The sequence below is a fragment of the Neomonachus schauinslandi genome, chromosome 16 (genome assembly GCF_002201575.2).
Source record: "Neomonachus schauinslandi chromosome 16, ASM220157v2, whole genome shotgun sequence".
Classification (NCBI taxonomy): domain Eukaryota; kingdom Metazoa; phylum Chordata; class Mammalia; order Carnivora; family Phocidae; genus Neomonachus; species Neomonachus schauinslandi.
This window is the reverse complement of record NC_058418.1, coordinates 18,594,837-18,620,661: the sequence shown is the minus strand read 5'-3', so window position 1 is coordinate 18,620,661 and position 25,825 is coordinate 18,594,837. Positions and strand designations below refer to the sequence as shown.

Below are 25,825 nucleotides of genomic sequence, written 5' to 3'. Positions count from 1 at the left end.
ATGCTCGAGGTGCTGGTGCTGAAGGTGAGCGAGCGCCCAGCCCTGGCCGGCCGCCCTCTCCCCGCGCAGGGGCCGCCCCGGCTGGTCACGCCACGCGGGGCTTCGGACCCATGTGTGGGTTGCCAGATGGGATACCGGACCCCCGATTGCAGATCCACAACACGAGATTTCAGTTCAGGTGTGCCCATGTATTTTTTGGAACACAGTAAAAAGTTACCAGTTCGTCCGAAACTCATTTACCAACTCTGCAATCTTAGGGGGCAGGACGGACCGTAACCCCTTCTCCCACGCTCACCCGGCCCGGGAGGTGCTGGCGGAGAGCCCCCTGGGCCCCCGGTCCTTGGACATGGGGACCCTCACCTGGTCCCCTCGCCCGACAGGGGTCCTCTCCAGTGGGTCCCCACTAAGGGGCCCTTCGTCGCAACCACCCCTCCACACACGCCCATCCCGGCTTCACGCGGGAAACCCTGCTCGCTCGCGCCCTGAAACTCTGGCGGCCCCCTCCCCACGCGTGCGCCCCGGGGCTCAGATCCTCAGTCCTCGGAGCGACGTGAAGGCAGGTGGGGCCGCCGACAGCTGCAGTTTCGTGTCTCAGGTAAGATGCAGGAGACTGAAGGCATGGCGTGTTCGCAAGGTTAGTTGGAGGGAGGAGTTTACAAACCAGAGCAAAGCCGGTGGGTTTCGGTCTCTGGGAAAAGGAAATACAAATCATTAAAAAAAAAAAAAAAAAAAACCTATGCTTCTGTGGGCAGAGGAGAGGAACGTACCAAATGATGGGATTTTAAAAAACCATCAATTTTCCCGCTCCTCTTTTAGGTCTTACGTGATTTATATGAGCAGAGATTCACGGTCGTTTGAAGCATCTGATTCTTACAGAGGATTTGCTCCAAGACTTTTAGGCTTTTCAGATCCAACTGGCAAGCCCCTCTCCATCACCAGTCCTAAATAGGCATCTCCCATCTCTCCTTTAGAAAGACAGGGCTCTTCTAGGGTTGCGGATCCTGCCACGTGCCAATCCACCGGGGCAGAATTTGGGCAGGAGGAGTTGAATTCTCACTGCCTCAGACTTGGGAAGCAACCCCCGTCTTGGATCCTTTTCTTTACTGTGTCAGCTCTGGTCTGTCCACGCTTTTGGTTCTTACCTGTTTACTCTCAGCAAATTTTTTATACAATATAGGAGTAGTTCTCTAAGTGTGGTGCAGGTTACCAGTTATAGTGCTCCAGGTTAATTTAGCTTTTACATGGATAAAGTTTTTTCCCCCAAGTGCCCATCAGTAGATGAATGGAGAAGCAAAGTGTGGTCTATACATATAATGGAATATTACTCAGCCTTAGAAGCAAAGAAAATTCTGATACATGTTGTAACATGGATGAACCATCACTTGTTAAGTGAAATAAGCCAGATACAAAAGGACAAATATTGTATGATTTACTTCTGTGAGAGTCCTAGAGTACTTACATTCATAGAGACAGAAAGTAGGGCGTTTGCTCAGGGGCTGAGGGGAAGGGGGCGTGGGGGATTATTGTTTAAAGGGTGTAGAGGGGCGCCTGGGTGGCTCAGATGGTTAAGCGTCTGCCTTCGGCTCAGGTCATGATCCCAGGGTCCTGGGATCGAGTCCCGCATCGGGCTCCCTGCTCCTTGGGAGCCTGCTTCTCCCTCTGCCTCTCTCTCTCTCTCTCTGTCTCTCATGAATAAATAAATAAAATCTTTAAAAATAAATAAATAAAAGGGTGTAGAGTTTCAGTTTTGCAAGCTGAAAGGAGTTTTGGAATGGATGGTGGTGATGGATGTGGTTAATGCCACTGAATATGGTTAAAATGGTAAATTTTTTGTGTATTTTACCACAATTAAAATTACTATTAAAAATTATTTTTAAATTTTAATAGTTAATATTTGTTGTAATAGATTTTAGAAATAAAAACAGAACTAGCATTACAAGTCTGTTAAGATGAGTCTAATGAAGAAAAAGGTGTTGATTAAAAATAATCTATTAAGAAAGCAGCCCAGACAACATGCCATTACGTCAGGGATGAGTTGGGCAGAGTGTGGTGAGACACAGTGGTACTGGCGTCTATGGACTTGCTCCTGGAGAAGGGCTACAGGAGAGAAAGATTAGCCATGGCATCTTTGATAAGAAAGGTGATGGGCGCCGGAAAAGCCCCAGGGCCGTTGGTCTTAGAGTCAAGCTGTGTTCTAGCAGGACTGTTGACGTTTCTGGACAGCGAGGCGTGGACCCTTCAAGTGGACAGCTTGTGCCAGGGAGGGGTGGCAGACACAGGTGATGTTCTGAAAGCTGCAGGCTGTGATGTCACTAATGGGGTAAAGCAGCTGTTCCTCTGGCTCACACACACAATTTCAGTACTGTCCGTGGAATCCACAAACAGTATTTCAAGAGTGGTTTTCCTACCCAGAGGAGGCCGTGTTGAGAATGAAGGTCCGAGGACCTCTCCCGTCAGCATGACTCTGAGTGGGCCAGGTCTTCCTGTTCCGTTTGGAATTGTCACAGCGTTTTAAAATGAACATCTTAATTTTTACAATCGATGTTGGAGAGTTTAAGTTTGACTAAAATATCTGGAGTTATTATGGAAATACCAACATACACGAAGGGGAATTGAACAGAAATTAAAGATCAGACTTGGGGGGCGCCTGGGTGGCTCAGTCGTTAAGCGTCTGCCTTCGGCTCAGGTCATGGTCCCAGGGTCCTGGGATCGAGCCCCACATCGGGCTCCCTGCTCCGCGGGAAGCCTGCTTCTCCCTCTTCCACTCCCCTGCTTGTGTTCCTGCTCTCGCTGTCTCTCTCTGTCAAATAAATAAATAAAATCTTAAAAAAAAAAAAAAAGATCAGACTTGGACACACTCATACTACCGAATGTGGAAAATGAGACACTCATGACATTATTGCTCAGGGAAGTAAAAAAGTAAAGGGGAATAACAACGTAGGAAATAACAAAGAAAAGATGGGTTAATCATTCCTGAGAAATAATAAAAAGCATACCTAATTCAATTAAATCCTAGTAATGATGCGAAATATTGTTATCTTGCCAGATAAATGATTCTGCTTTTATTTGAATAAAATTTAAGTATTCAAGTTTGAATGGTAGGGGTAAAGGAGAAGAAAGTGGACCAAACTTTTATTTAATTAATTAATTTATTTTTTAAAGATTTTATTTATTCAACAGAGCGAGACACAGCGAGAGAGGGAACACAAGCAGGGGGAGTGGCAGAGGGAGAAGCAGGCTTCCCACTGAGCAGGGAGCCTGATGTGGGGCTCGATCCCAGGACCCTGGGATCATGACCTGAGCCTAAGGCAGATGCTTAACGACTGAGCCACCCCAGGCGCCCTGGACCAAAATTTTATATAGATGATATTTTTCTAATAGAAATACAACAGACAGTGTAGGCGAAAAAATGTGTGAGGGTGATTACAATGTGGGCAGTATTGCTTTATAGCCTTGGCTGGAAGCAGACAGTGTCAGAGGTGGGGGCTCCCTATCCTAGTGCACCCACCCCCTCCCAGTAAAGCACGTGTTCTCCTAGCTGGTAAAACTGAATCTGGCCTACAGTTTAGAGGTTTTAGAGGCAATGTTTTTTCTTTTTTTTTTTTTTTTTTTAAGATTTTATTTATTTATTTGACGGAGAGAGACATAGCGAGAGAGGGAACACAAGCAGGGGGAGTAGGAGAGGGAGAAGCAGGCTTCCCGCGGAGCAGGGAGCCCGATGCGGGGCTCGATCCCAGGACCCTGGGATCACGGCCTGAGCTGAAGGCAGACGCTTAATGACTGAGCCACCCAGGCGCCCCAGAGGCAATATTTTTTTTAAAAATGAAATATTCTGGCAACTTCAAAGAATCTATGATGCCTTAAAAAAAAAAAATTTTTTTTTTTAAAGGTTTTATTTATTTATTTGACTCAGAGAGCCAGAGAGAGGGAACACAAGCAGGGGGAGCAGGAGAGGGAGAAGCAGGCCTCCTGGCCGAGCAGGGAGCCCAATGTGGGGCTCGGTCCCAGGACCCTGGGATCATGACCTGAGCCGAAGGCGTTGAATGACTGAGCCACCCAGGTGCCCCTGCCTTAAAAAATTTTTAAGCATCTTCCAACTTTGTTTTGAAGTCTTTCAAATATAAAAACAAGTTACAAAAACCATATTGAGAATAACCATATTCTCTACACCCTAATTATTAACATTTTGTTGACCTGCATATTTCTTTATAAATAGTATATATAAAATTATTTGCTTTTTTGCTGAACCATTTGAGAATGAGTTGAGAACTCTAACTCCTTACACATGTATTTCCTAAGAACCAAGACTTTCTCTTACATCATCATGATGTAATTACCCCACTTGAGAAATTTAACATTGATCCAGTACCATAATACATAGTCTCTGTTCAAATTTCTCCATTTGTCCCAAAATGTCTTCTAAAACTTGTTTTTTCTGCTCCAGGATCCAATCAAAAATTGTACATTGCATTTAGTTGTCATGGCCTCTTAGTCTCCTTTAATTTAGGTCAGTTCCCTGGCTTTTTTGTGTCTTTGATGTCATTGAAATTTTGAAGAACAAGGGCAGTTGCTTTGCAAAATATCAGTCATTTCGGATTTGTCTCTTTCTTCATGATTATGTTCAGTTAGGCATTTTTAGTAAAAATACTGCATGGGCAATATCACATCAAAGGACAAGAAGCTTTTAAAATCATTCCTGTGATTAAAAATAATTTAAAATCTAACTTTTTATCAGGAAATATTCTGGACATACCAAGAAGTCTAAAAAATATAATCATAAACACCTGGACATCCACCACTTAGCTTTGTCAAACCTTTTAACATTTTGCCATGTTTGCTTCACATCTTTTTTTTTTTTTAAGATTTTATTTAGAGAGTGTGTGTGTGCGCGAATGCAGGTGGGGGAAGGGGCAGAAGTAGAGAATATCGAGCAGACTCCCCACTGAGCGCAGAGCCCAGAGCAGGCCTCGATCTGACAACCCTGTGATTATGACCTGAGCCAAAACCAAGAGTCAGACGCTTAACTGTCTGAGCCACCCAGGCGCCCCTCTTTTTTTTAACCCATAAACTCTTTTTTAAATTGAGGTATGATTTATATATGGTAAACTTCATCATTTTTCATGTAGAATTCTGTGACATTTTGAAAAATGCATGCAGTCCTGTAACCAGCACCACAATCAGAGAGCAGTCTGTCATCCCTCCATTACCTTATACTCCTTTGTAGTCCTTTCTTTGCCCCTCTCCAAATCCCCTGCAACCACTGATCTTTATCTTCCCTGTTAGCTTTGCCTTTTCCAGGATGTCGTAAAAATGGAAATGTGCCCACGTAATCACGCAGTAGGACGGAGTCTCTGCATCTGGCTTCCCTGACTTAGTGTATGCATTTGAGACCCGCCCACCCCGAGGTCGTTGCGTGAATCACGATGTCTTTCTTTTTACTGCTGAGTTGTTGTCCGTTGTATGAATATGCAGATTTGTTTGTACTGTCACCAGCTGGAGGCCCTTTGAGTTGTTTCCAGTTTGGGGAGATTATAAATAAAGCTGCTGTAACCTTTACAGACAGGTTTTTGTGTGAACACAAGTTCCATTTCATGGATAAATAACTGGGCTTGGATTACCTGTCTAACTTCATGAGAAAATCTTCCACGATGACGGTACAATTACGGGTTCCCATCAGCAATGTGTAAGAGTTCTAGCTGCAGGGCGCCTATAATCGGGGTTCTTGACCTTGGGATTGTGAATTTGAGCCCTATGTTGGGTGTAGAAATTACTTAAAAATAAAATCTTAAAAAAAAAAATGTCTAGTTGCTCTGCATCCTCACGAGCACGTGATGTGGTCAGTTTTTTTAGATTTCAGCCATTCTGGTAATGTTTGGTTTAGTGTGTAGTAGTATCTCGTTGTGGTTTTAATATGCATTTTCTAATGACGAATGATATGTTAATTATCTTTCCGTGTGCTTGTTTGCCATCCTTCCACTCTTTTGGTCAAGTGTCTGTTTGGATCTGTCCATTTCTCTAGTTGGTCATTCTGTTACTGAGTTTTTACACTTTATATATTGTGGATGAAGTTCCTTGTTGGGTGTGATTGCAAATATTTTCTCCCAGTTTATGACTTTTCTTTCTCTTAACGTCTTTCAACGAGCAGTTCTTAATTTGGATTAAGTCCAATTTATCAATTTTTGCTTGTACAAAGTATACTTTTGGTGTTATATCTAAAATCTTTGCCTAACCCACAGTCACAAAGATTTCCCCCATGTATTTTTAGAAATTTTATAGTTTTATATTTTACATTTAGATATAGGATCCATTGGAGTTAATTTTTGTATCTGGAATAAAGGATGGATCAAAGTTAACTTTTGTGCATACAGATAACTAATTGTTCTAGTATCATTTTTTAAAAATTACTCTTTCTCCACCCAGTTGCTTTTGTGCCTTTATTGAGACTCAATTGACTGCATATGTGTGGGTCTGTTTCTGTTCTGTTGGTTTTTGTCTGTGCTTTCTCCACTAGCACACAATTCCAATTACTGTAGCTTTTTAGTAAGTCTCGAAATCAGGTGGTATGAGTCTTCCAACTATGTTGTTCTTTTCCAGAGTTATTTGGGCCATTCTAGTTCCTTTGCCTTTCCAATAAGAATTTCGTAGGGAGTTCATTGATTTCTCAATTCCTGCTGGAACTGAGTTGTATTTATAGATCATTGTGGGAAAAATCAACGTCTTAATCCATGAACCCAGTATACTGGCATTAAAGGCCTTCCTTGATCTATTTGATCAGTTTGTGTACCTTTCAACACACACATTTTGCATATATTTTGTTAGGTTCATTCCTGAGTAATCCTGTTTTTTGGCACGGTTGAAAATGGTGCTGTTTTTTTAATTTAAATTTCCAGTTTTCATTGCTAGACTATAGATGTACAATTGAATGTACTATATGCCTTTATACCCTGGAACCTTGTTAGAGCCACTTACTGGTTCTAATATATTTTTTGTAGGTTCCTTAGGATTTTCTGTGGAGATACTGTTTGTAAATAGAGACATTTTCTTTCTTCATTTCCAGTCTTGCTGACATCCTTCTTCTTACTTTGTTACACTGACTAGTGCCTCCAGTACGATGTTGAATAGGAGTAGTGAGCACGCCACTAGTAACGTTTTTTTTTGGTATGTTTTACTTTTTAGTTCAGGAATTATCTTTTCCAAAGTTTGTTTTTTGTTTTTGTTTTAGAGTTTCCATTTCTTAGGTGAGACCCTCCTCTTTAGTAAACACACGACCTCACCACAACCATCTTGTCCTTAAGTTGTTCAGCATATTTCTCACAGCTGCTTTGACGTCCTTGCCTGTTCATGTCAACTTCTGGGCGGTCTTGGGTTCACTTCTACTGACTGCTTTTGTCCTTGGCCACACATCACATTTTCATCTCTGCATGGCTAGTAACTGCCACACGGGATATTGCAGCTGCGGTAAAGAGTGTTGACCTACGCTTCGGTCACTCGCTGCATCCACCATCTGGGAGGCTTGGTTTATCCTCTTCAAGCCCCTGTTTGCTTTTGCTAGAGCACACTCTGTTTGTCCGGGAGTGCAGTCTGGAGTTCGCAGGCGTGGCACGTCAGGGTGCCTACTGAGCCTCGTAAATTTGGCTGGGCTCCCACTGCAGACTGTTTCCCAGTGATGGGTGCCAAGGACAAACAAAGGCAGACATTGGCTAGAGCATTAGCTGCCCGGGAGTAGGGGCAGGAGCTGGGGAAGGGCAGAGGGGGCCGAGCATTTTGAGGGAAGACCGAGGAAGAGGAGAGGAGGGGCTCCAGGGATATGAGGGCCACCAAGGACCGGTCAGTGCCTGTTGGCCAAGGAAGCGGGTTCCAGGAGGCAGTCTCAGCTTTTAGGCCCTCGAGACATACTCCTGAGCAGTGGGAGAAACAGACACATCTCAAAGGGAGAAACAGACACATCTCAAAGGGACGGGGAGGATTGGCGCCTGTCAGCCCTTTTGAGGAAATGCTCACAGAAAGGGAGGTTGAGGGTCTCTGTCTGCAGACGGTGGGTTCCCCTGGCAGCCTTGAGCTTCCCCAGGCACGCATTTGAGAGGGGCCAGGGCCATCCTCGGGACGGGGCCTCTTGGTGCAGAGGTTTTGGGAGGTGACATGCCACGAGTTTGCTGTTCTGTCAGGCAGCAGCTAAAACTGTGTTTCTGTCCGCCTTCTCGAGGTCGCTTTCCTCTGGACGGCCGGGCCCTCACTGCACCGTGCAGGCTGGCCAAGGACCTGGCTCTCCTCGTGGCGGCTCTTTCAGAATTTCTCTCCTCAGCGTCCCTTCTCTGGTTCCTCAAGCCACAACACTGCGGCTTTCTGCCTGAGTTGCAGCCCGTCGTCCTGGGCTGGAAAAGCTGTAAGGAAACGTGGATCTCACCCAAGACCCATCCTCCTTGCAAAGCATCTGGTCCCTGCGGTTTCTCTTCTCTTCAGTGCCTTCATATTTGTTATTTTGTATTTTTTCCTGGGCTGATCATTGTTACTTGCAGGTGGATTAGTCCATGTAAATGACTCTGCCATGATCTGGAACCAGAATGGCCCATTGTTCTTTTTTTCCCCAACTTTTTATTTTAAAAATATTCAAATATTTAGAAAAATAGAATACTAACGTGAACACCTGTTCCCCTGCCACCTGGTACCTCGGATCCAAAGTCTTGGGATGTCATTGCTTTTAGGTCCTTTCAGTAGGCAGAGTTAGGAGTTCCTACTGATATTTTCAACTCAAATTTAACTTTTCATGTTGCATCTAATCTCTCTAATGATGAAAATCTTGGTCTCTAATGACACTGATCTATATCAAGATACATTCAGAGAAGTCTGACTTTCATCCCTGTCCCTTCTATTCCTGGCTTTCTATAGGTGATAACTTATATTTGTTTTGGTTTATCTGCCATCATTTTTTTTTAATATGAACAGAATATACATGTATTCATTCATATTTCCTTCTCTTTTTTACAAAAGACATAGCATATCGCAAACATGGGACTTTGCTTTTGTATTTTGTTATGCATATTTAAAAAATACGGGAGATGGGGCACCTGGGTGATTCAGTTGGTTAAACGTCTACCTTCGGCTCAGGTCATGATCTCGGGGTTCTGGGATCAAGCCCCACGTTGGGCTTCCTGCCCAGTGGGGAGTCTGCTTCTCCCTCCCCCTGCTTGTGTTCTCTCGCACACTATCTCAAGTAAAGAAAATCTTTTTAAAAAATTAAAATTAAAATAGAGGAGATGGAGGGCATTGATCTCTGCTTTTTGAGTCACAGCACATAATTAAAAATTACTGATGTTATTGGTTATATTTTTTTAAATTTTTAACATGTTTTAGAGTTTTATCTTTGCATCTTTTATCTTTTATCCAGCTTAATTGAGATATAATTGGTATCTAACATCATATAAGTTTAAGGTGTAAAGTGTGATGATTTGATCTATATTGACAGTCTTTTATTTTTTACCTTTGGTCTGATTTTTTAAGACAGAGGTACTCCTCTAGAATTTGTTAGATCGCTTAAATTAGTAACAGGTATCATGCCTCTAAGGTTTATTATTTTATGATTCTGCTTTTTAAACCATGCATTTTTTTTTTTAATTTTTACAGATTGAAGATCCAGGATGCTTCTGGGTTATGATAAAAGGATGTAGTCCGTTTTTAGATCATGAAGTTGATTACCAAAAACTAAATAGTGCCATGAATGACTTCTATAATAGCATGTGTCAAGATATAGAAATAAAACCGTTAATGTTGGAAGAAGGGCAGGTATGTATCTAAGTGTGCTGTAAGCACTGTGTCTTGAAATACTACTTAAAATGTACACATTTTGGCAGTAAAAGCTTTTAGAGTATTTTAATTGCACATAATCATTGCTTTGTGTTAGGTTCTTTTGGCTGCACGAGATTTGGGCTGGTTTTGGAAAGCAAAGGTGGTAGAAGATTCATGTGGGGCAGCAGCAGATGGAATGTCATCCAAATTCAGGCATCGGGCCATCCTCCTGGGGCTGGGAACTGAGGGGTATTCTAGATGTATTCTAGATCTGTCACAGGTGTGGGGGCCTCAGCCGAGGGGGCATGGGGGCCTCCCTTTTGCTGCCCGTGACTTTGGCCAACTCCTGCTTGTTTATTTTCCTTGCCTCACATCACGGCCCCTTCTTCCTTTATTGCCACCTTGCCTCCCGGGACCATTGTCTGATTCTCTCTGCAGGTCAGTCACTTTTCAAAAGAGTTTGAATTTTTCTACTGGGAAAGGTTTATAAACTATGAGAAACATTAGAAATAACTTGAATTCCTTCCCCCTTTCAAAAAAAAACTTCATTAATAATATTTATTATTTTTTTCCATACCATTGACTTGTTGACAGGAAACCCGGTGAGCTGTCCTTTTAAAATATTCCACATTTTGGAGAGCCTGAGTGCCTCCTTGTGGTGGTGCTGAACTTTCTCTCTCTCCCCTCTATTTTATGTGGACTGGTAGTTAAAGCTTTGATTAGATTTAGGGTCACCTTTTTCCCCCCCTCAGAGTGATTGGGCTGTGAGCTTCACCTTGCATTGGATTGGGAGGTAATATCACTGTTGGCAAAGCCCAGCGGATTCGGAGGGCGACACCTGAGTCCTCCCTCAAGGTGGTGCCCGTCAGCTTTTCCTGCAGGGGAGGCACCATCCCGTGACCAGCACGGCCCGAAGCAGCCCTTCTGTTTAAGCTTCCAAAATGGTCGCTTTCACGTTCCTTCTGTGTTCTTGAGCCGGAATTCGTCTGCAGGGAACTTTCCTTCCTCTATTAAGATGATTAGGCTACCCTGATATCCTGCAGTTCATGCTGGAAAGGTAGACGCGTTGCTTGATTCTTTCCCTTACCAGCGTTCGTGCCCAGCTGTGTACACAGGCGTCCAGAGGTCTCTGCTGTTTTTCTCTCCTCCTTTTCATTTTTAAAGTACTGTATTGAGCCTCATGGTTTTTAATATAGTCCATCAGCTGTAATCATTGTTCTTGGTGCTTAAATTGCCCTACGTTGGCTTGGTGGAAGCCTTGTAAGCCACCAGTTCAAAACCAGCTTGGCCTTGTGAACAATTACCTGTTTACACCATTCCTACAAGTTGCTTTGACTTGAGCATTAAACAGAAATACCCTCCGTCCTTTGGCAAGATTTCTCTCCAGTTATTTGACTTTGGAGTTATGGGAGACTCCCAAGAGCCCATCCCTTGCCAAGTGGCTGCTCCGTGGCGTCCAGCTTCAGTTCCCGAGCACGGTGGTCTCCCTTCGGCTCACCCCTTCCCCATCAGGCACGGCGCTCTCCCCTCGGGGCCTGTGGTTGGCGTATGGTTTGCTGGTCTGGGTCGCAGTCCCGTGGGACGGTCGGGACGCCAGGCAGCTGTCACTCCTGCCGGGCAGTTTCCCTAAGGTGGGGCTGCATTTTCCTTATTTTACTTTCAAAACCCTGTCCTTAGTTAAGGAGTCAGCATGAGTGGAGTAAGAGAAGCCTGAAGTAGGATGGGTGCCCTGTGCTCAGTTTACTGTCCAGTGGGGGTCAGCGTGGGCAGCCCCAGCCTCCTCCCCCACCTTTCCTCTTCCGGCAGGTAGAATGTGGGCTGAGATGGTTTGGGGGTGCCTTTTCGTTCTCTCCTGCGACTGAGGGTTTTAATGCCGAGGTTTTTATTTTGTAGGTCTGTGTGGTGTATTGTCAGGAACTGAAGAGCTGGTGCAGGGCTGTTATTAAGTCCATTGTGTCTTCGGCAGACCATTACCTGGCAGAATGTTTCCTTGTGGATTTTGCCAAGTACATCCCAGTGAAATCTAAAAAGTACGTACGTATTTATTTCGCCTCACACTCTTTAGGGAGACGGATATCAGTTTTAAAGGAGAGGGTCAGTTTTCACAGAGGATAGAGGTCAGAGAACTGGAATGTTCTTAGCTTCCCATGGGGACGACTTGCAGATTCCAGTTCTACACGCAGTCAGTGTAGGGGCTGGTGGTCCCAGTGAGGACCCGGGGCAGCTGGGCCCTCCTTCCACCTTCCTTCCAAGGGGCAGGTGCTCACCCGGCCTCCCACTCTCAGCGTGTTCCTGTGATGGGTCCTTCCAGAGGCTGGGCTGCAGGAAAGACACTACCTGGAAGCCGAAGGTCATGTGGTCCCCACAGAAGGGGTGTGTGCTGGTACAGCCTCAGGTAGCGGGGAGCAGAGCCCCTGTTCAAGTGCTCTGGGTCCTTTTCCTTAGCAGAGTGAGGATGTGACCCACAGTGACTTAAGGTGGGGAGACAGTTCCGAAGCAGCCCTCATTGGCTCCAGGAACACCCATTAACTGCTCATTAGAAAACACTAGCAACACGTCAGCTTTTGTGTTTGTGGTAATTTTTCATAGTTGCCCGTCCCAGAGTAAGAGGATATCAGTTTAATAATTAATGTGAGGACTCTTCTTCCAAAAGAGTATTCTTGCAATAAGAGTAAAGCATTTCATGGCAGAAGGGCTTCTCAGACATTGGGAATTCGCAGATACTTAAGAAAAAAAGTAGATGCCTTTCTAGCCTGTGATTCTGCACCTTTATAACCAGAATTGTTATCAAAGTAAATGTTATGTTTAATTGTTTGGAAAGATTTTTAGTATTTGGAGTTTTGGGCAAGAGAAGCCCGTGATTAAATATTGTGCAGGGAGGCTTCGAGGGGCACCTTTTTCTGAGCTGTGGGGATGAGGTGGTGAGGCTGCCCATACAGGGCATCCAGAAATCCTGTCCCAGAATGGTACGCCTAGGCAGTCTCTCGTTGGCCTGAAGAATGGAAATAAAAGTGCTGAGCAGCAGATTTATCAAATCTCAGCCCTTTTTTTTTTTTTATTATTATGTTATGTAAATCACCATACATTACATCATTAGTTTTTGATGTAGTGTTCCATGATTCATTGTTTGCATATAACACCCAGTGCTCCATGCAGAACGTGCCCTCTTTAATACCCATCACCAGGCTAACCCATCCCCCCACCCCCCTCCCCTCTAGAACCCTCAGTTTGTTTTTCAGAGTCCATAGTCTCTCATGGTTCATCTCCCCCTCCGATTTCCCCCCCTTCATTCTTCCCCTCCTGCTATCTTCTTCTTCTTTTTTTTTTTTTCTTAACATCTATTGCATTATTTGTTTCAGAGGAGCAGATCTGTGATTCAACAGTCTTGCACAATTCACAGCGCTCACCATAGCACATACCCTCCCCAATGTCTATCACCTAGCCACCCCATCCTTCCCACCCCCCACCACTCCAGCAACCCTCAGTTTGTTTCCTGAGATTAAGAATTCCTCATATCAGTGAGGTCATATGATACATGTCTTTCTCTGATTGACTTATTTCGCTCAGCATAATACCCTCCAGCTCCATCCACGTCGTTGCAAATGGCAAGATTTCATTCCTTTTGATGGCTGCATAATATTCCATTGTGTGTGTGTGTGTATACATACCACATCTTCTTTATCCACTCATCTGTCGATGGACATCTTGGCTCTTTCCACAGTTTGGCTATTGTGGACATTTCAGCCCCTCTTTTTGTGCAGAATTAATAAATATTAACTATAAAAATATCTGCTCAAAAACACGACAAACATCTCATTTACAGAAACTGAAATTCGGGTTGTGTATTAAAATTTGAAATTTAAAAATCTTAAGTAGAACTGACTTCACAGGATTGTTCATTTCCTAATGTTTCTTAGTCTGAGGAGCCTTGTTAGACGTGATTTTTCTAATACTTCCCACCCCCACACCATGAAGTTTTAATGCCAAAGATACTCTGAATATCCATGCATGTACTCTTCATATATTTTATGCTTTTATACATAAGAAGAATAAGATTCTTCTCCCTTCTCCGCACTTGAGCAGAGGTCAGCCCGCTCTCCCTGTTGCTGGTGGCTGTATTAGAAACAGAAAGAATGTAAGTTTTCTATGTAAGTTTTCTTTGTAACGGAACTGTTTCTGTTTCACTGTGAAGCATCCGAGTTGCAGTAGAAACTTTTATGCAGCTTCCCTACCGAGCGAAAAAATTCAGGCTGTATTGCACGAAGCCTGTTACATTACACATTGACTTCTGTGAAGACAGCGCTGAGATTGTGTAAGTACTGCTGGTGACGGGTGCTGAAGCGTGAGTCAAAGTCTGAAATCGAGTGTAGGAGGTTTATGTGGAGTCTGTTGCCCTTGAGAAGCAGTAAGTGGCCTCTGTTCTTCAGGAGACATGAGTCGGTGTGTGTCACACCTGGCCCTAAGCAGAGCTCCTGGGGCAGCCCCCCTTCCAGACGCTGCAGTCGAGGGGGCTTGGGGGGGTTGCCGAGCTCTGCGCTCTGCAACTTCTTTTAATTTGCAAAAAGTAATAAATTAACTGTGAAGAGAAAGGAGGGAATACAGGATCATGGAGCATTAAAAAAAAAAGTCCATTGCATTTTTCTCCAGTCCCTAGCCACCACCCCCCCCATCCTCTGGGACCTGTTCAGGCTCTGAACTTGCACACCTCATTCAGTACTTTATACACATTCGTTTGCGTGGAGCCTTTCATGAAAATTAGAACCTACTGCCTTATTTGTAGATTTAAGCCAAGAGTGTGCTGAAGCTCTTTGCTAGTACATGTACGGCCTCCTACTGTTGGACTTTCTGGGGTGAACATAACTGGCTACTTGCTGTATGTGACTGTTCCTCTCTTGAGAGCCAGCTAGATTGTTTGCAGACCACTGTGCTCTGCGCATTCCCGTAAGAATATGGATAAATCCAAATAAAACATGGTGTGGAGATGTGGACGTGCATGCCCATATGCACGTATCACCCCCGCCCCCGTGTTTGCCCCGTCTTCCTAGTCTTGGGCCACATTGCCAGTGTTTGTGCAGGACTCACCAGGGTCCCCGCACTGGGCACTGCTGTGGCAGGGGAATGGCTGCGCTCTCCACTGTCTGGACCGAGCGCTACCTGAGGTCCTGGGGCAGCCCTCCCCTTCCTCCCTCCCGGTACCCCCACCCCCAGGACTGTGGTGTTACGGGAAGAAACATTGTGGGCATAGCACAGTCTGGCTTAACTTGCATGTCATGGTGGTGTTGCATTTTGTTCCTGGAACTTGGAAGGCACCCCTCTTGTGGATGCTTTCGCGGGATCTACGGAGACCTTCCATTCCCACTCCCTGCTCCCCCCAGCACCTGTTGTTCCCTGGAGATGGTAAGCACATCGTCCTGTGGCCGGCTTCAGAAGCTTCAGTAATGGATGCTGAGCCTGCTTGTCCCTGCAGCCCCCCAAGACCACCACCACCTCAGAGACTCCAGGAAAGTGGGTCCCCCACAGAGCAGCAACCCCTGCCTCTTCCCTGTCCCTCTTCCAGAGCAGCCAGCTACTCACCCTCCCCCCAGGGCTGACTCTGTTGCCAGTCTGTCCACACCCAGCTCTCCCCCAGAGTCCCCCTCATCCTCGCCCCCTCTGCGTGACCACCTTCCCCAGTCGTAGGCACACCCTCCGTGCAGACGCATGTCCCTTTGTGTGGGCAGTTCATCTAGAATGTCTGTCTCGATATGTGTGTTACAGTGTTTATAGATTTTGTCAGATGGCCCTCCAGAAGGACTAGCGATGTGTACTCACATCACTGGGGTACAGAGAGTGTTGCTTTTACACACAACGTTGACTATCATTAAGCTTTTCATTTTTGCTTGTTTGCTGTGTGAAAATGGTATTTTGTTTTAATTTGTATTTTTCTAACTTTACAAGTTGGGTGTCTCTTCATGTGGTTATTCATGTGTGTGTTTGAGAGAGAGACAGATAGACACACGGACTGAATGATTGGTTTACCTGTGAATAGCCTAGATTGATTTTTCTCTTGGGCCATTTTCATATTAGAAATCTATATTTCATTTTTTTAAAACTTACTAGGTAAATTTTTTGTGTGTAGCAATGGTTTTAGAACCGGTCTTAATTTTTTTTTTTTTTACTTTTAGTAACCCTTTGTGATTTTCTTGAAGTAATGTGCTAAATATCTTTTTTAGTAAATTAAATAATACCTTTGCCTAGGTGTGGGACTAAGTGCTTTATGTACATTACCTTATTTGATCCTTAAAGCAGCCCTTGGAGGATGACGGTGGCATCAAACCATCATTGATTTGGGAAATCAAACCAGCAGAGAAACATAAAACATAGTACTCTACCCTTTCTTAGTTATTTTTGTTCCTTGCTTCAAAATACTGGTTTCTCTTCATCTTCCACTGCCCACAGCTCTTCTTACAATTTCCTTTCCAGAGCACAGGGAAGGGCAAGATGATAGAACGTGGGAGACAGAGGGCAGGTGTCAGCAGGGTGGGGATACCATGAGCGACTGGCCGGTGGCTCTCCGCCCGGCCTCTCTTGCCCTGTGGTCTCACCAGGCTGTACGGAGCCCTCGCTCCATACCAGCCTGTGCTGAACACTGCATGCGCAGCATCCCTGCCCGGGGGGCTTGTGTTCTGGCTGGGAAGACCGATAGGTCCCAGGTCCCGGGGGACACTGGTGCTGGGAAGGACGATGCCCTGGTGGCAGGCACGGGCTGCTCAGGAAGCCCCAGGGTGGGCCTGTTCTCAGTCTCTGCCCTGGGTGCCGGCGGCAGTGACGAGAGGAGCCCGTTGCAGGGTGCGGCTGGGATCGTCACCCCCAAAGCAGGGCCAGGCATCATACATTCAACATGTAGTGTCAGAAACATTGAGCATATGGCTTACAAAGTGATGTTGGTTCCCCAGCCTCGGATTTTTATTTGATAAGGTTGCATCTGTTTACTGTTCCAGACCTGCCAAGAAGTGGGACAGCGCAGCTATTCAGTACTTCCAGAACATCCTAAAAGGTAAGGCAAGTGCATCATCACTAAAGCCAGCTTTGAACTGACACTCACGCTAGTTTATCTTTCCGTTGGCGAGGGGGTTTGGGATGTGCTCCTTCAGCTGTTTGCCCCTCCTCACAGGGGTTCATCTGTTACCTGGGACTCCTTCCGCCCCATGTCACAGCGACTCTGCACCCCTGAAAGTTTGGGGGTGGATGTGGACGTTAGTAATTGGGAGTTGAAATGAGAAAGGGGCTCTTTGGGTGAGGGGCCCTTCGTTTGCATGGGAGCTTTGCCCTGCAGAAATAAATGTACGCGCATTTCACGGAGCAGCAGGTGATGGAAAGCTGAACTTTTCTCATGCATGTTGGTTAGTGTCATCATTGCCGATTTCAGATGTGCAGCCTGTCTCAGAGCAGCTGTATGGCGTGCTCGCTTTATTTTCTATCGTTGGCGGTAAAGTGCAGCCTCATGGGCCGTCTGTCCTGACCCCTGGCCGGCAGGAGCCAAGTCCCTGTGCCTGCCGCCCGGGGCTGCTCTGAGGAGAAGCGGGTGTGAAATGCCTGGGGTGCTGGGCCCTCTCCTCCACTGCCCCGCTGTCTGGCCAGAGGAATAGCCACATGCTGGGCCCCGGGGGAGATGGGAGGCTGGGAGGGCCTCTGGCTTTGGAGTCTGGGCCCTTGCGAGCCCATGTCAGGGGGGAGGGATGCTGGGACATAACAGCTGTGGAGGAAGCAGAGCGCCTGGGACTGCATCCTGCTCCGCAGCTTCCCTGCAGCCTTCTCTGAGCCCGGCCTCCTCCCCTGTACATGACAGCGACAGCTGTGAAGTGAAACAGTGTGTGAAGGACTGAGCCTGGTGTCTGAAGCTCCCCGTGCCTGGAGCTGCTGTTTGGGTGCTTGGGTCTGAGTCGCTGAGAGCTCTGACTGATGGGGTGTTTGCAGGGTGGAATGGACTCAGGTGAAAGACTGAGTGGGAAGGGGATTTGGGAGTCGCTGGAATAAAGAGGGCCAAGTCCGCTGGAGGAGATGTTCGCAGGGGGCAGGAGCAGCAGCTGTGGGTGGGGATGGAGGGTATGCGGCTGACCCCAGGCCAGGAGAGCCTTGGCCTCCACTTGCGCCCCCCCCCCCCCCCACCACCAGGAGGACGCCGTTCGGTATGGTGACTCCAGGTGATGCTTAGTACGGATTACTAGGTGGAATGGAATTGTTTCAATGTCAGCTGATTTTTTTTTTTTTCATTTGTGTTATTTAGCAACCACCCAGGTGGAAGCCAAATTGTGTGCCGTGGAAGAAGATACTTTTGAGGTCTACCTTTATGCAACTATAAGAAATGAAAAAGTGAGTGAAAGAATTGTGTTTTAAAAATGTTTTATTCTTATTTAAGTTTTTTATTTTAACAAAACAGAGTAAACACCAAGGAAAAGAATGTCATTCACACAGCATGGAAATTTTTGGTTTTGTCTTTTGGTTTTTTCGGAGAGAGGGCAGGGGAGGGCTGAGGGAGAGAATCTCAAGCAGGCTCCATGCTGAGTGCAGAGCCCAACATGGGGCTCGACCTCAAGACTCTGAGATCATGGAAACCAAGAGTCAGACGCTTAATGGACTGTGCCACCGAGGTGCCCCAGGCCTTCTCCATTTTTAATTGGAATTCTATAAAGAAGAACTGGCCCTTCTCCCCCATTTATTAATTGGTTCAGTAATTTATCTTAGTGCTGACTCTTGGCTGTTTGTTTTACTCTAGGGGATAGAATACATTACTGTCATTATTTTCTTGTTCAAATTGTCCCAGATTTGGCCATCAGCAGCAGCTTCAGAGTGGCTTACGTGTCCTTTCAGTGTGCCCCATCATGGCCGGAAACTTTCTATTTTTGGTACCACGAGATGCTCTAGGCTAATTTTGTCATTCTCCAGCCCAGCTCTAGAATCAACCACTTCTCAAAGAAGAGTGGTATTGAGATAAGCAAGACCGGGGCACGAGATGTGCTCCTGCTGCTGGGGTGTCACTGCTTGTAGGTCCTCTCTGCAGACAGTTAGGAAGTACGCGTCTGTGCACTACTCCACACGCACACGGATCGATGCCTGAATCTGTCTGTACGTGGATCTGTCTGGACGGGGCGCCTGGGTGGGTCAGGGCCGTGAGATGGAGCCCCACGTCAGGCTGTGTGCTGGGCTTGGAGCCTGCCTAAGATTCTCTCTCTCCCTCTCTCTCTGCCCCTCCCCCGCTCACACATGTGCACACTCGTTCTCTCTCTCTCGCTCTCTCTCAGAAAAAGAGCTCCGGTACCTCTCATTCCAGTCCAGCTTCACAAAGAACCACAGGGTTCTTTGTGGCCCTCCCCGTTCCTTGACATGTGTTTCCAACAGTGAGAAACCTGCTCTTGTTAGCTACATTATAATTAATTCAATTAATCTTAATATTTAAATAAAGTAATTCCAGAATTGCTAACCCACATTCCTGTGAAAGTTTTTTTTTTTCCCCCAAAGATTTTATTTATTTATTTGACAGAGAGAGACAAAGCGAAAGAAGGAACACAAGCAGGGGGAGTGGGAGAGGGAGAAGCAGGCTTCCTGCTGAGCAGGGAGCCGGATGAGGGGCTCGATCCCAGGACCGTGGGACCATGACCTGAGCCGATGGCAGACGCTTAACGACTGAGCCACCCAGGCACCCCAAAAAAGACGTTTGTCTAAAGGCAAATAGCATGCAGCCAAAACACTGTATTCTGAAGTTACTTAGGTTAGTTCTTTTCTTCTCCTCCCTCTTCATTGTGTTGATGTTACTCATTTACAGTAAGGTTCATTTGTTAGTCTTTGTGGTGCATTTTGGGTTCCCCCACGTCTTTGTCAGTTTCACCGGTGGCTTTTCATTGCTTATTTTAGTTTGGTAAAAATAACAAAATGCTGCTATTGGACTGGTCTGGTGAAACATCTTTAAACTTTTCTACTGACCTGCTTCTTGCTTTTCAAGTAGGTCTGTTTCCCTCTCTGGCCATACTTCATGATGGTGGAGTGCAGAGGGTAAGCTTCTTAGCAGAGAGAACTTAGAGCAGATGTGTGAGGTCATTATTGCCAGAAAAACAGGGTCTGGCATCCTTTTCCAGCTCCCTAAGGAAGCACAAGGATATGCCAGGGTTTTCTCTTTTTGGCCTGGCTTCTTTCACACAACAAAATTATTTTACCATATATCCACGTCGTCCCTTTTATTGTCAAATACTCTTCTCTTGTCCAGATATTATATAGTGGATTTACCTGTTCATGTCTTTTGGACATTTGAGTTGTGGCCAGTTTGGGACTGTTACAAATAAAGCTGCTATGAATATTCATGTACATTTCTTCCTGTGAACCTATACATTCATTTCTCTTGGGTGAGGGCCTAGGAGTCAAATATCTGGATGGGATTATAGGTAGTAAGAGACTGCCAAATGGTTTTCCAAAGCCGTTAACTATTGTACAATCCCATCAGCAATGGATGAGAGCCTCAGTTCCTTCATGTCCTCTTCAGTGCTTGGATGGTTACTTTGATGGATGTGTGGAAGTATCTCATCGTGGCTTAACTTTGCATTTCTCTAATGACTTACAACGTTGAGTGTCTCTTCATATGCTATCTGCAATCTGTATATCTTCTTTGATGAAGTGTGCATTCAGATCTTTTGCCCATTTTTTGGATAACTTTTTTTTTTATTTTTTATTTTATTTTTTAAAGATTTTATTTATTTATTTGACAGAGAGAGACATAGTGAGAGAGGGAACACAAGCAGGGGGAGTGGGAGAGGGAGAAGCATGTTTCCTGTGGAGCAGGGAGCCCGACGTGGGGCTCGATCCCAGGACCCTGGGATCATGACCTGAGCCAAAGGCAAATGCTTAACGACTGAGCCACCCAGGCGCCCCTGGATAATTTTTTAAATTGAAGTATAGTTGATGTACGATGTTTCAGGTGTACAGTAGAGTGATTTGATGAGTCTGTACCTTATGCTGTGCTCACCACACAACACCATTACAATACCATTGACTCTATTCCCGACGAACCTTTTTTTTTTTTTTTTAAAGATTTTATTTATTTGAGAGAGAGAATGAGAGCGAGAGAGAGAGCATGAGAAGGGGGAGGGTCAGAGGGAGAAGCAGACTCCCTGCTGAGCAGGGAGTCCGATGCGGGACTCGATCCCGGGACTCCAGGATCATGACCTGAGCCGAAGGCAGTGGCTTAACCAACTGAGCCACCCAGGCGCCCCTGACGAACCTTTTATTTCCATGACTTACTCATTCCATACTGAAGGCCTGTGTCTCCCTCTCCCCTTCACCCTTTTTGCGCACCTCCTCCTCCCACTCTGGCCTCCATCAGTTCTTAGTATTTATGGGTTTCTTTGTGCTATTTGTTTATTCATTTGTTTTTTTACATTCCACATGTAAGTAAAATCATATGGTGTTTGTCTTTCTGTCTTATTTCACTTAGCATAATACCCTCTAGGTCCATTCATGTTGCAAATGGAAGAATCTCATCTTTTTATGGCTGAGCAATATTCCATTGTATTTTGCCCATTTTTTAATTGGGTTGTTTGTCATCTTTTTATTGCATTTTGAGAGTTCTTTATATACATGTCCATCCAGATATAAGATTTAAAATATTTTTCTCTCTCTCTATGGATTGCCCTTCATCTCTTTTCTTTTAAAAGATTTTTTTAAAAAGATTTTATTTATTTATTTGACAGAGACACAGCGAGAGAGGGAACACAAACAGGGGGAGTAGGAGACAGAGAAGCAGGCTCCTGCTGAGCAGGGAGCCTGATGTGGGGCTTGATCCCAGGACCCTGGGATCATGACCTGAGCTGAAGGCAGAAGCTGAACCTCCCAGGCACCCCCTGCCCTTCATCTCTTAATAATGTCTTTTGAAGAGTGGAAATTTTTAAATTTTGATGCAGTCTAAAATTTAAATTTTTAATTTTTATAGGTTTTTCCTTTTATGATTTGGGCTTTGACTTTGTCATCCCCCCAGATCTTTGCCCAGCAAAGTCATGTTAGCTCCCCAGTGCTTTTGCTCAAGAAGATATTTCTTATATTTTTTACAGATTCTTATTGTTTTTCTTACCAGGAGGGTTGGTCAGAAGTATCTAGTCCTCTGTTACCAGAGCAGAAGTTAAGAGATTGGTTTCTATCAAATTATATTCTATAAAATAATTTTTTCTGAAGATTGAAATTTGGGGTTAAGTTTGGGATATTTTCTGAACAGTCGCTTGACTCTGTTTGTCTTATTCATGGAATGTTGAAAATTGTACAGGTCTGTGTTAATGATGATCTGGTTGCGAAGAACTTCGCTCGTTACATATCACCCAAGGAGAATAAAAACGTTGATTCTGTAGAGAAATCAAGATTGAGTATAAAGTCAGCATCCTTTTCCAGTAAACTCAATCCAGCACTTACTCTCTGGCCAGTGTTTTTGCAAGGAAAAGATCCGCAAGGAATGGAAAGTGAGTGGATTCTCACCAATACATGTTTCTTTTAAACTGTCCTATTTATATGAATCTTATTGTACTGATGTAAGTTGTACAAACTTTTCCCCATGTGGAGGCAGAGACTTGGACTATTAAAATATTAAAATCTAATATTTCAATTTTAATCCTGGTGAGTTTGTGACAGGTTTTGAAGTCCTGAGCTGCTGTAGTTTGTTTTTATGAGACCAGGAAAAAACTTCTCAATTTCTTATTAACATGGAGTTACATATTCAGAAGTCCGTAAGTTTATAATTTAAAGTTGTTACCAAAACAAGGTCAAATGTTTACCACTTTAGGCCCTTTTAAGAAGAGCTGTTTATTAGTAGGGAAATACGAGAGGAGACCGTCGTGGACAGTGGAAACAATTTTTTAAGTGTTTCTCTCTCAATTCAGTTTTCCTTGAATTAATCGTTCACACTCCTTTCCTGCCCCGAGTTAGGTCTCCCGTGACCTCCCAGCAAAAAAGTAGTATGCCACTGAGTTTTGCATTTGTCATTTGGGTTTTATTTCATTCTGTAATCCTGAATTGTGTTCTTTCTGTCAGATTCACGTGGTTTAACTTTTCTGGCTCAGTCCCTCCAGCATCCGGGGCCCAAGGGTGGTGTTGGTGACCTTGGGCCAGCTGCTATGTATCTGGGTAAGTTCACTTGCCTTATTTCACAGTCAGCTTAAAAGAACACTCTCAGTGGTCTACAGATTATAAGCATTGTTTAGAAGGGCTGTGGTAATTCTCTCTCTTAATCTCATGGAACCAGTTTACGATGCAGTTGCTGACAGAGATAATTTGGCCTTGCAGTTCTTACTTAGAGGACTTTTTTTTTTTTTTTAAAGATTTATGTATGTATTAGAGAGCGAGCATGAGCCGGCCAGGGCAGGGGACAGAGGGAGAGAATCCCAAGCAGACTCCCCGCTGTGCGCAGAGTGCTGTGCACACCCTGAGATCATGACCTGAGCTGAAATCATGAGTTGGATGCTTAACCGACTGAGCCCCCCGGGTGCCCCCTTACTTAGAGGATTTTACTGTAACAGGCATTTGTTCACGTGTAGAGCTGATTTGTTTCAGCCCAGCCATACACTGGTGATTATTATTTGTTCTCAGAGTGTATGTATGGATTTGTGAGTGATTTTTATTTTAAACCGGGGGGGGCACATAAAAGAAAGAGGCATTTAGGAGGTTAGAAATACCCAGTCTTTAACTCTGTATCTCCAAGGAACATAACAGGTGGGAATTGTTGGACCAGAGTGGAACCTGCCAGCCTCTTTGATTCTTGGTCACCCTCTGTGGTAATTCCTGTACCACTCCCCTCTTTGTCCTGTGCGTGTACACCGAGTTTTTCATGCACGTACATTGTAAACCTCAACTAAGTTAAAGCTTTCGCCAGTGAAGTCACTCCCTACAGTTAGCATTCTGTTTAATTACTTTGATAATGTTGTTTATTGTAGAAGAATACAGATAATCAAAGTTTTAAAAACCTGTCATCTTTAATAGCTACTTACTAAAATATGAGAGTCTTGCTTTCCAGAGTTTTCCAGGTGTGAGGGTTGTGCATAACATTTTTATGTCACAGAAATTGGATTCTATACATACCCCTGTGTAGTGTTTTTCAGTTAACATATGGATGAACTTCTTTGTAGGTCAGATATGTCCAGGATCACTTCACTTGAGTTTAAGGACATGAGCTCTGACGTGAGACAGATGGGATGTTAGTGTCCCTCCTCCTGTGTGACCGGGGGGGGGGGGGAGGCACTGTTCCCATTGCAGTGACTTTATTAAACGGGCCATTCACATACACAGTTGACATGGCCTGTGGCCGACGTGGCACATGCGGCACCCACCCTGTGTTCTGACGTGCCTCCTGCAGGGATCTCAGCTGAGAGTTCCTGCTGAAACATGCCCGTTACTGATGGCAGAAAGACACATGGAATAGAAATATGGGCCCACTTCTACTGGAGCATGAAAAATACCAAGCATTTTATGTTGTGTTTAATCAGTGCCCAGCTTTCCATCACATGAATATGTCATCATTTTTGTGTTGTTTTTTTTTAAGTGGCCCCAGGTTGCTGGACAGTAACCGTTTCCAACTTTTCCTTACCATGGTCAGTGTCAGGATGCACTGTGTGTGTCTTTTTTTTTTTTTAAAGATTTTATTTATTTATTTGCTAGAGAGAGAGCACAAGTAGGCAGAGTGGCAGGGAGAGGGAGAAGCAGGCTGTCCACTGAGCAGGGAGCCGGACATGGGGCTCGATCCCAGGACCCCAGGATCATGACCTGAGCCGAAGGCAGCCGCTTAGCCCGACACGTCGGGCTCCCTGCTCGGCGGGAAGCCTGCTTCTCCCTCTCCCGCTCCCCCTGCTTGTGTTCCTGCTCTCGCTATGTCTCTCTCTGTCAAAAAAATAAATAAAATCTAAAAAAAAAAAGGAAAGCCGATGAGAGATGTAACTGATTGTCATGGGAAAACAAAATTATTAGGTGTTACTTACCCAAGCAAAGATTTCCTTGTAATCATGGTAAGAAGGTATTTCAACTGTATTTTAATTATTTTTTGGTACTTGAAATTGTCTTACATTTTTTAAATCAAAGCATAATACTTTGTTAATACTTGGTTAAACAATCAAATAGGACAGAAGGAATGAAAAGTGATGAGAAGTAATCTTTCTAGCCTCTCCTTAGCTGAGGCTGTTCCCGAGAGGTAAACCTTTATCGTTCCCCTTACCTTTTTACTTTGGTGGTTGTCTCCAGATTTTGAAACCCTTACAATTAATTTACCATTTCTAGGCTTATCGCTTAGTTCTAGACCTGTCTTGACTTCTTTTTTTTTTTTTTTAAAGATTTTATTTATTCATTAGAGAGAGAGAGAGAGAGTGTGCATGAGTGGGGGTGGGGCAGAGCAGAGGGAGAAGCAGGGAGCCCCATGCAGGACTCCATCCCAGGACCCTGGGATCATGACCTGAGCCAAAGGCAGATGCTCAGCCGACTGAGCCACCCACGCACCCCCCTGTCTTGACTTCTCTGACAGACTAGCTCACACACCCCTGAGCCATGTGTATGTATTCATCGGCTATTCTGGAAGTGCCCGTGCGTGTCAGGACTGCTCTAGGGGCTCAGCAGGGAAGGAAACAAGTCTGCCTTCACAGAGCTTACATCCATTTTCGAAATGAGATTTTTATTTTAGGATAATCACAGACTTACAGAAGCGTTGGAGAATTTTGCAGAGAACTCTTTCTAAAGCATGTGAGGATAAGTTGCTGACTGGATCTCTCCCCGATACTTGAGTGTGTTTTTCCCAGCAACAAGGATATTCTCAAAAATATTCACAATACAGCCATACAAGTCAGAAAACTGACATTGACACATCGCGATCACCTAAACCTCAGGTTCAGCCACTCTTCCCTGTGACTCCTTTATGGCAGACGGGTGCGACTCAGCATCCCTTGTGTTCCGCCGTCGAGCCTCTCTCCTTCAGTCTGGAATGGTTCCTCAGTTTTCCCTTGACTTTTATGACCTTGACACTTGGAAAGACTATAGACTGGCTGCTTAGTAGAAT

General features: G+C 44.9%; 1 protein-coding gene across 1 annotated transcript in view; it reads left to right on the top strand.

The window, feature by feature from the left end:
* The window catches only part of TDRD12 (tudor domain containing 12), a 65,847-nt gene continuing 40,022 nt past the window's right edge, over positions 1–25,825 (top strand). Inside the window, exons 1-8 of the mRNA XM_021700992.2 lie at positions 1–24; positions 9,622–9,780; positions 11,677–11,813; positions 13,976–14,095; positions 16,764–16,819; positions 18,050–18,135; positions 22,067–22,256; positions 22,825–22,917. Coding sequence (XP_021556667.2) covers positions 1–24; positions 9,622–9,780; positions 11,677–11,813; positions 13,976–14,095; positions 16,764–16,819; positions 18,050–18,135; positions 22,067–22,256; positions 22,825–22,917 — 865 coding nt within the window. The remainder of the gene's footprint in view (positions 25–9,621; positions 9,781–11,676; positions 11,814–13,975; positions 14,096–16,763; positions 16,820–18,049; positions 18,136–22,066; positions 22,257–22,824; positions 22,918–25,825) is intronic.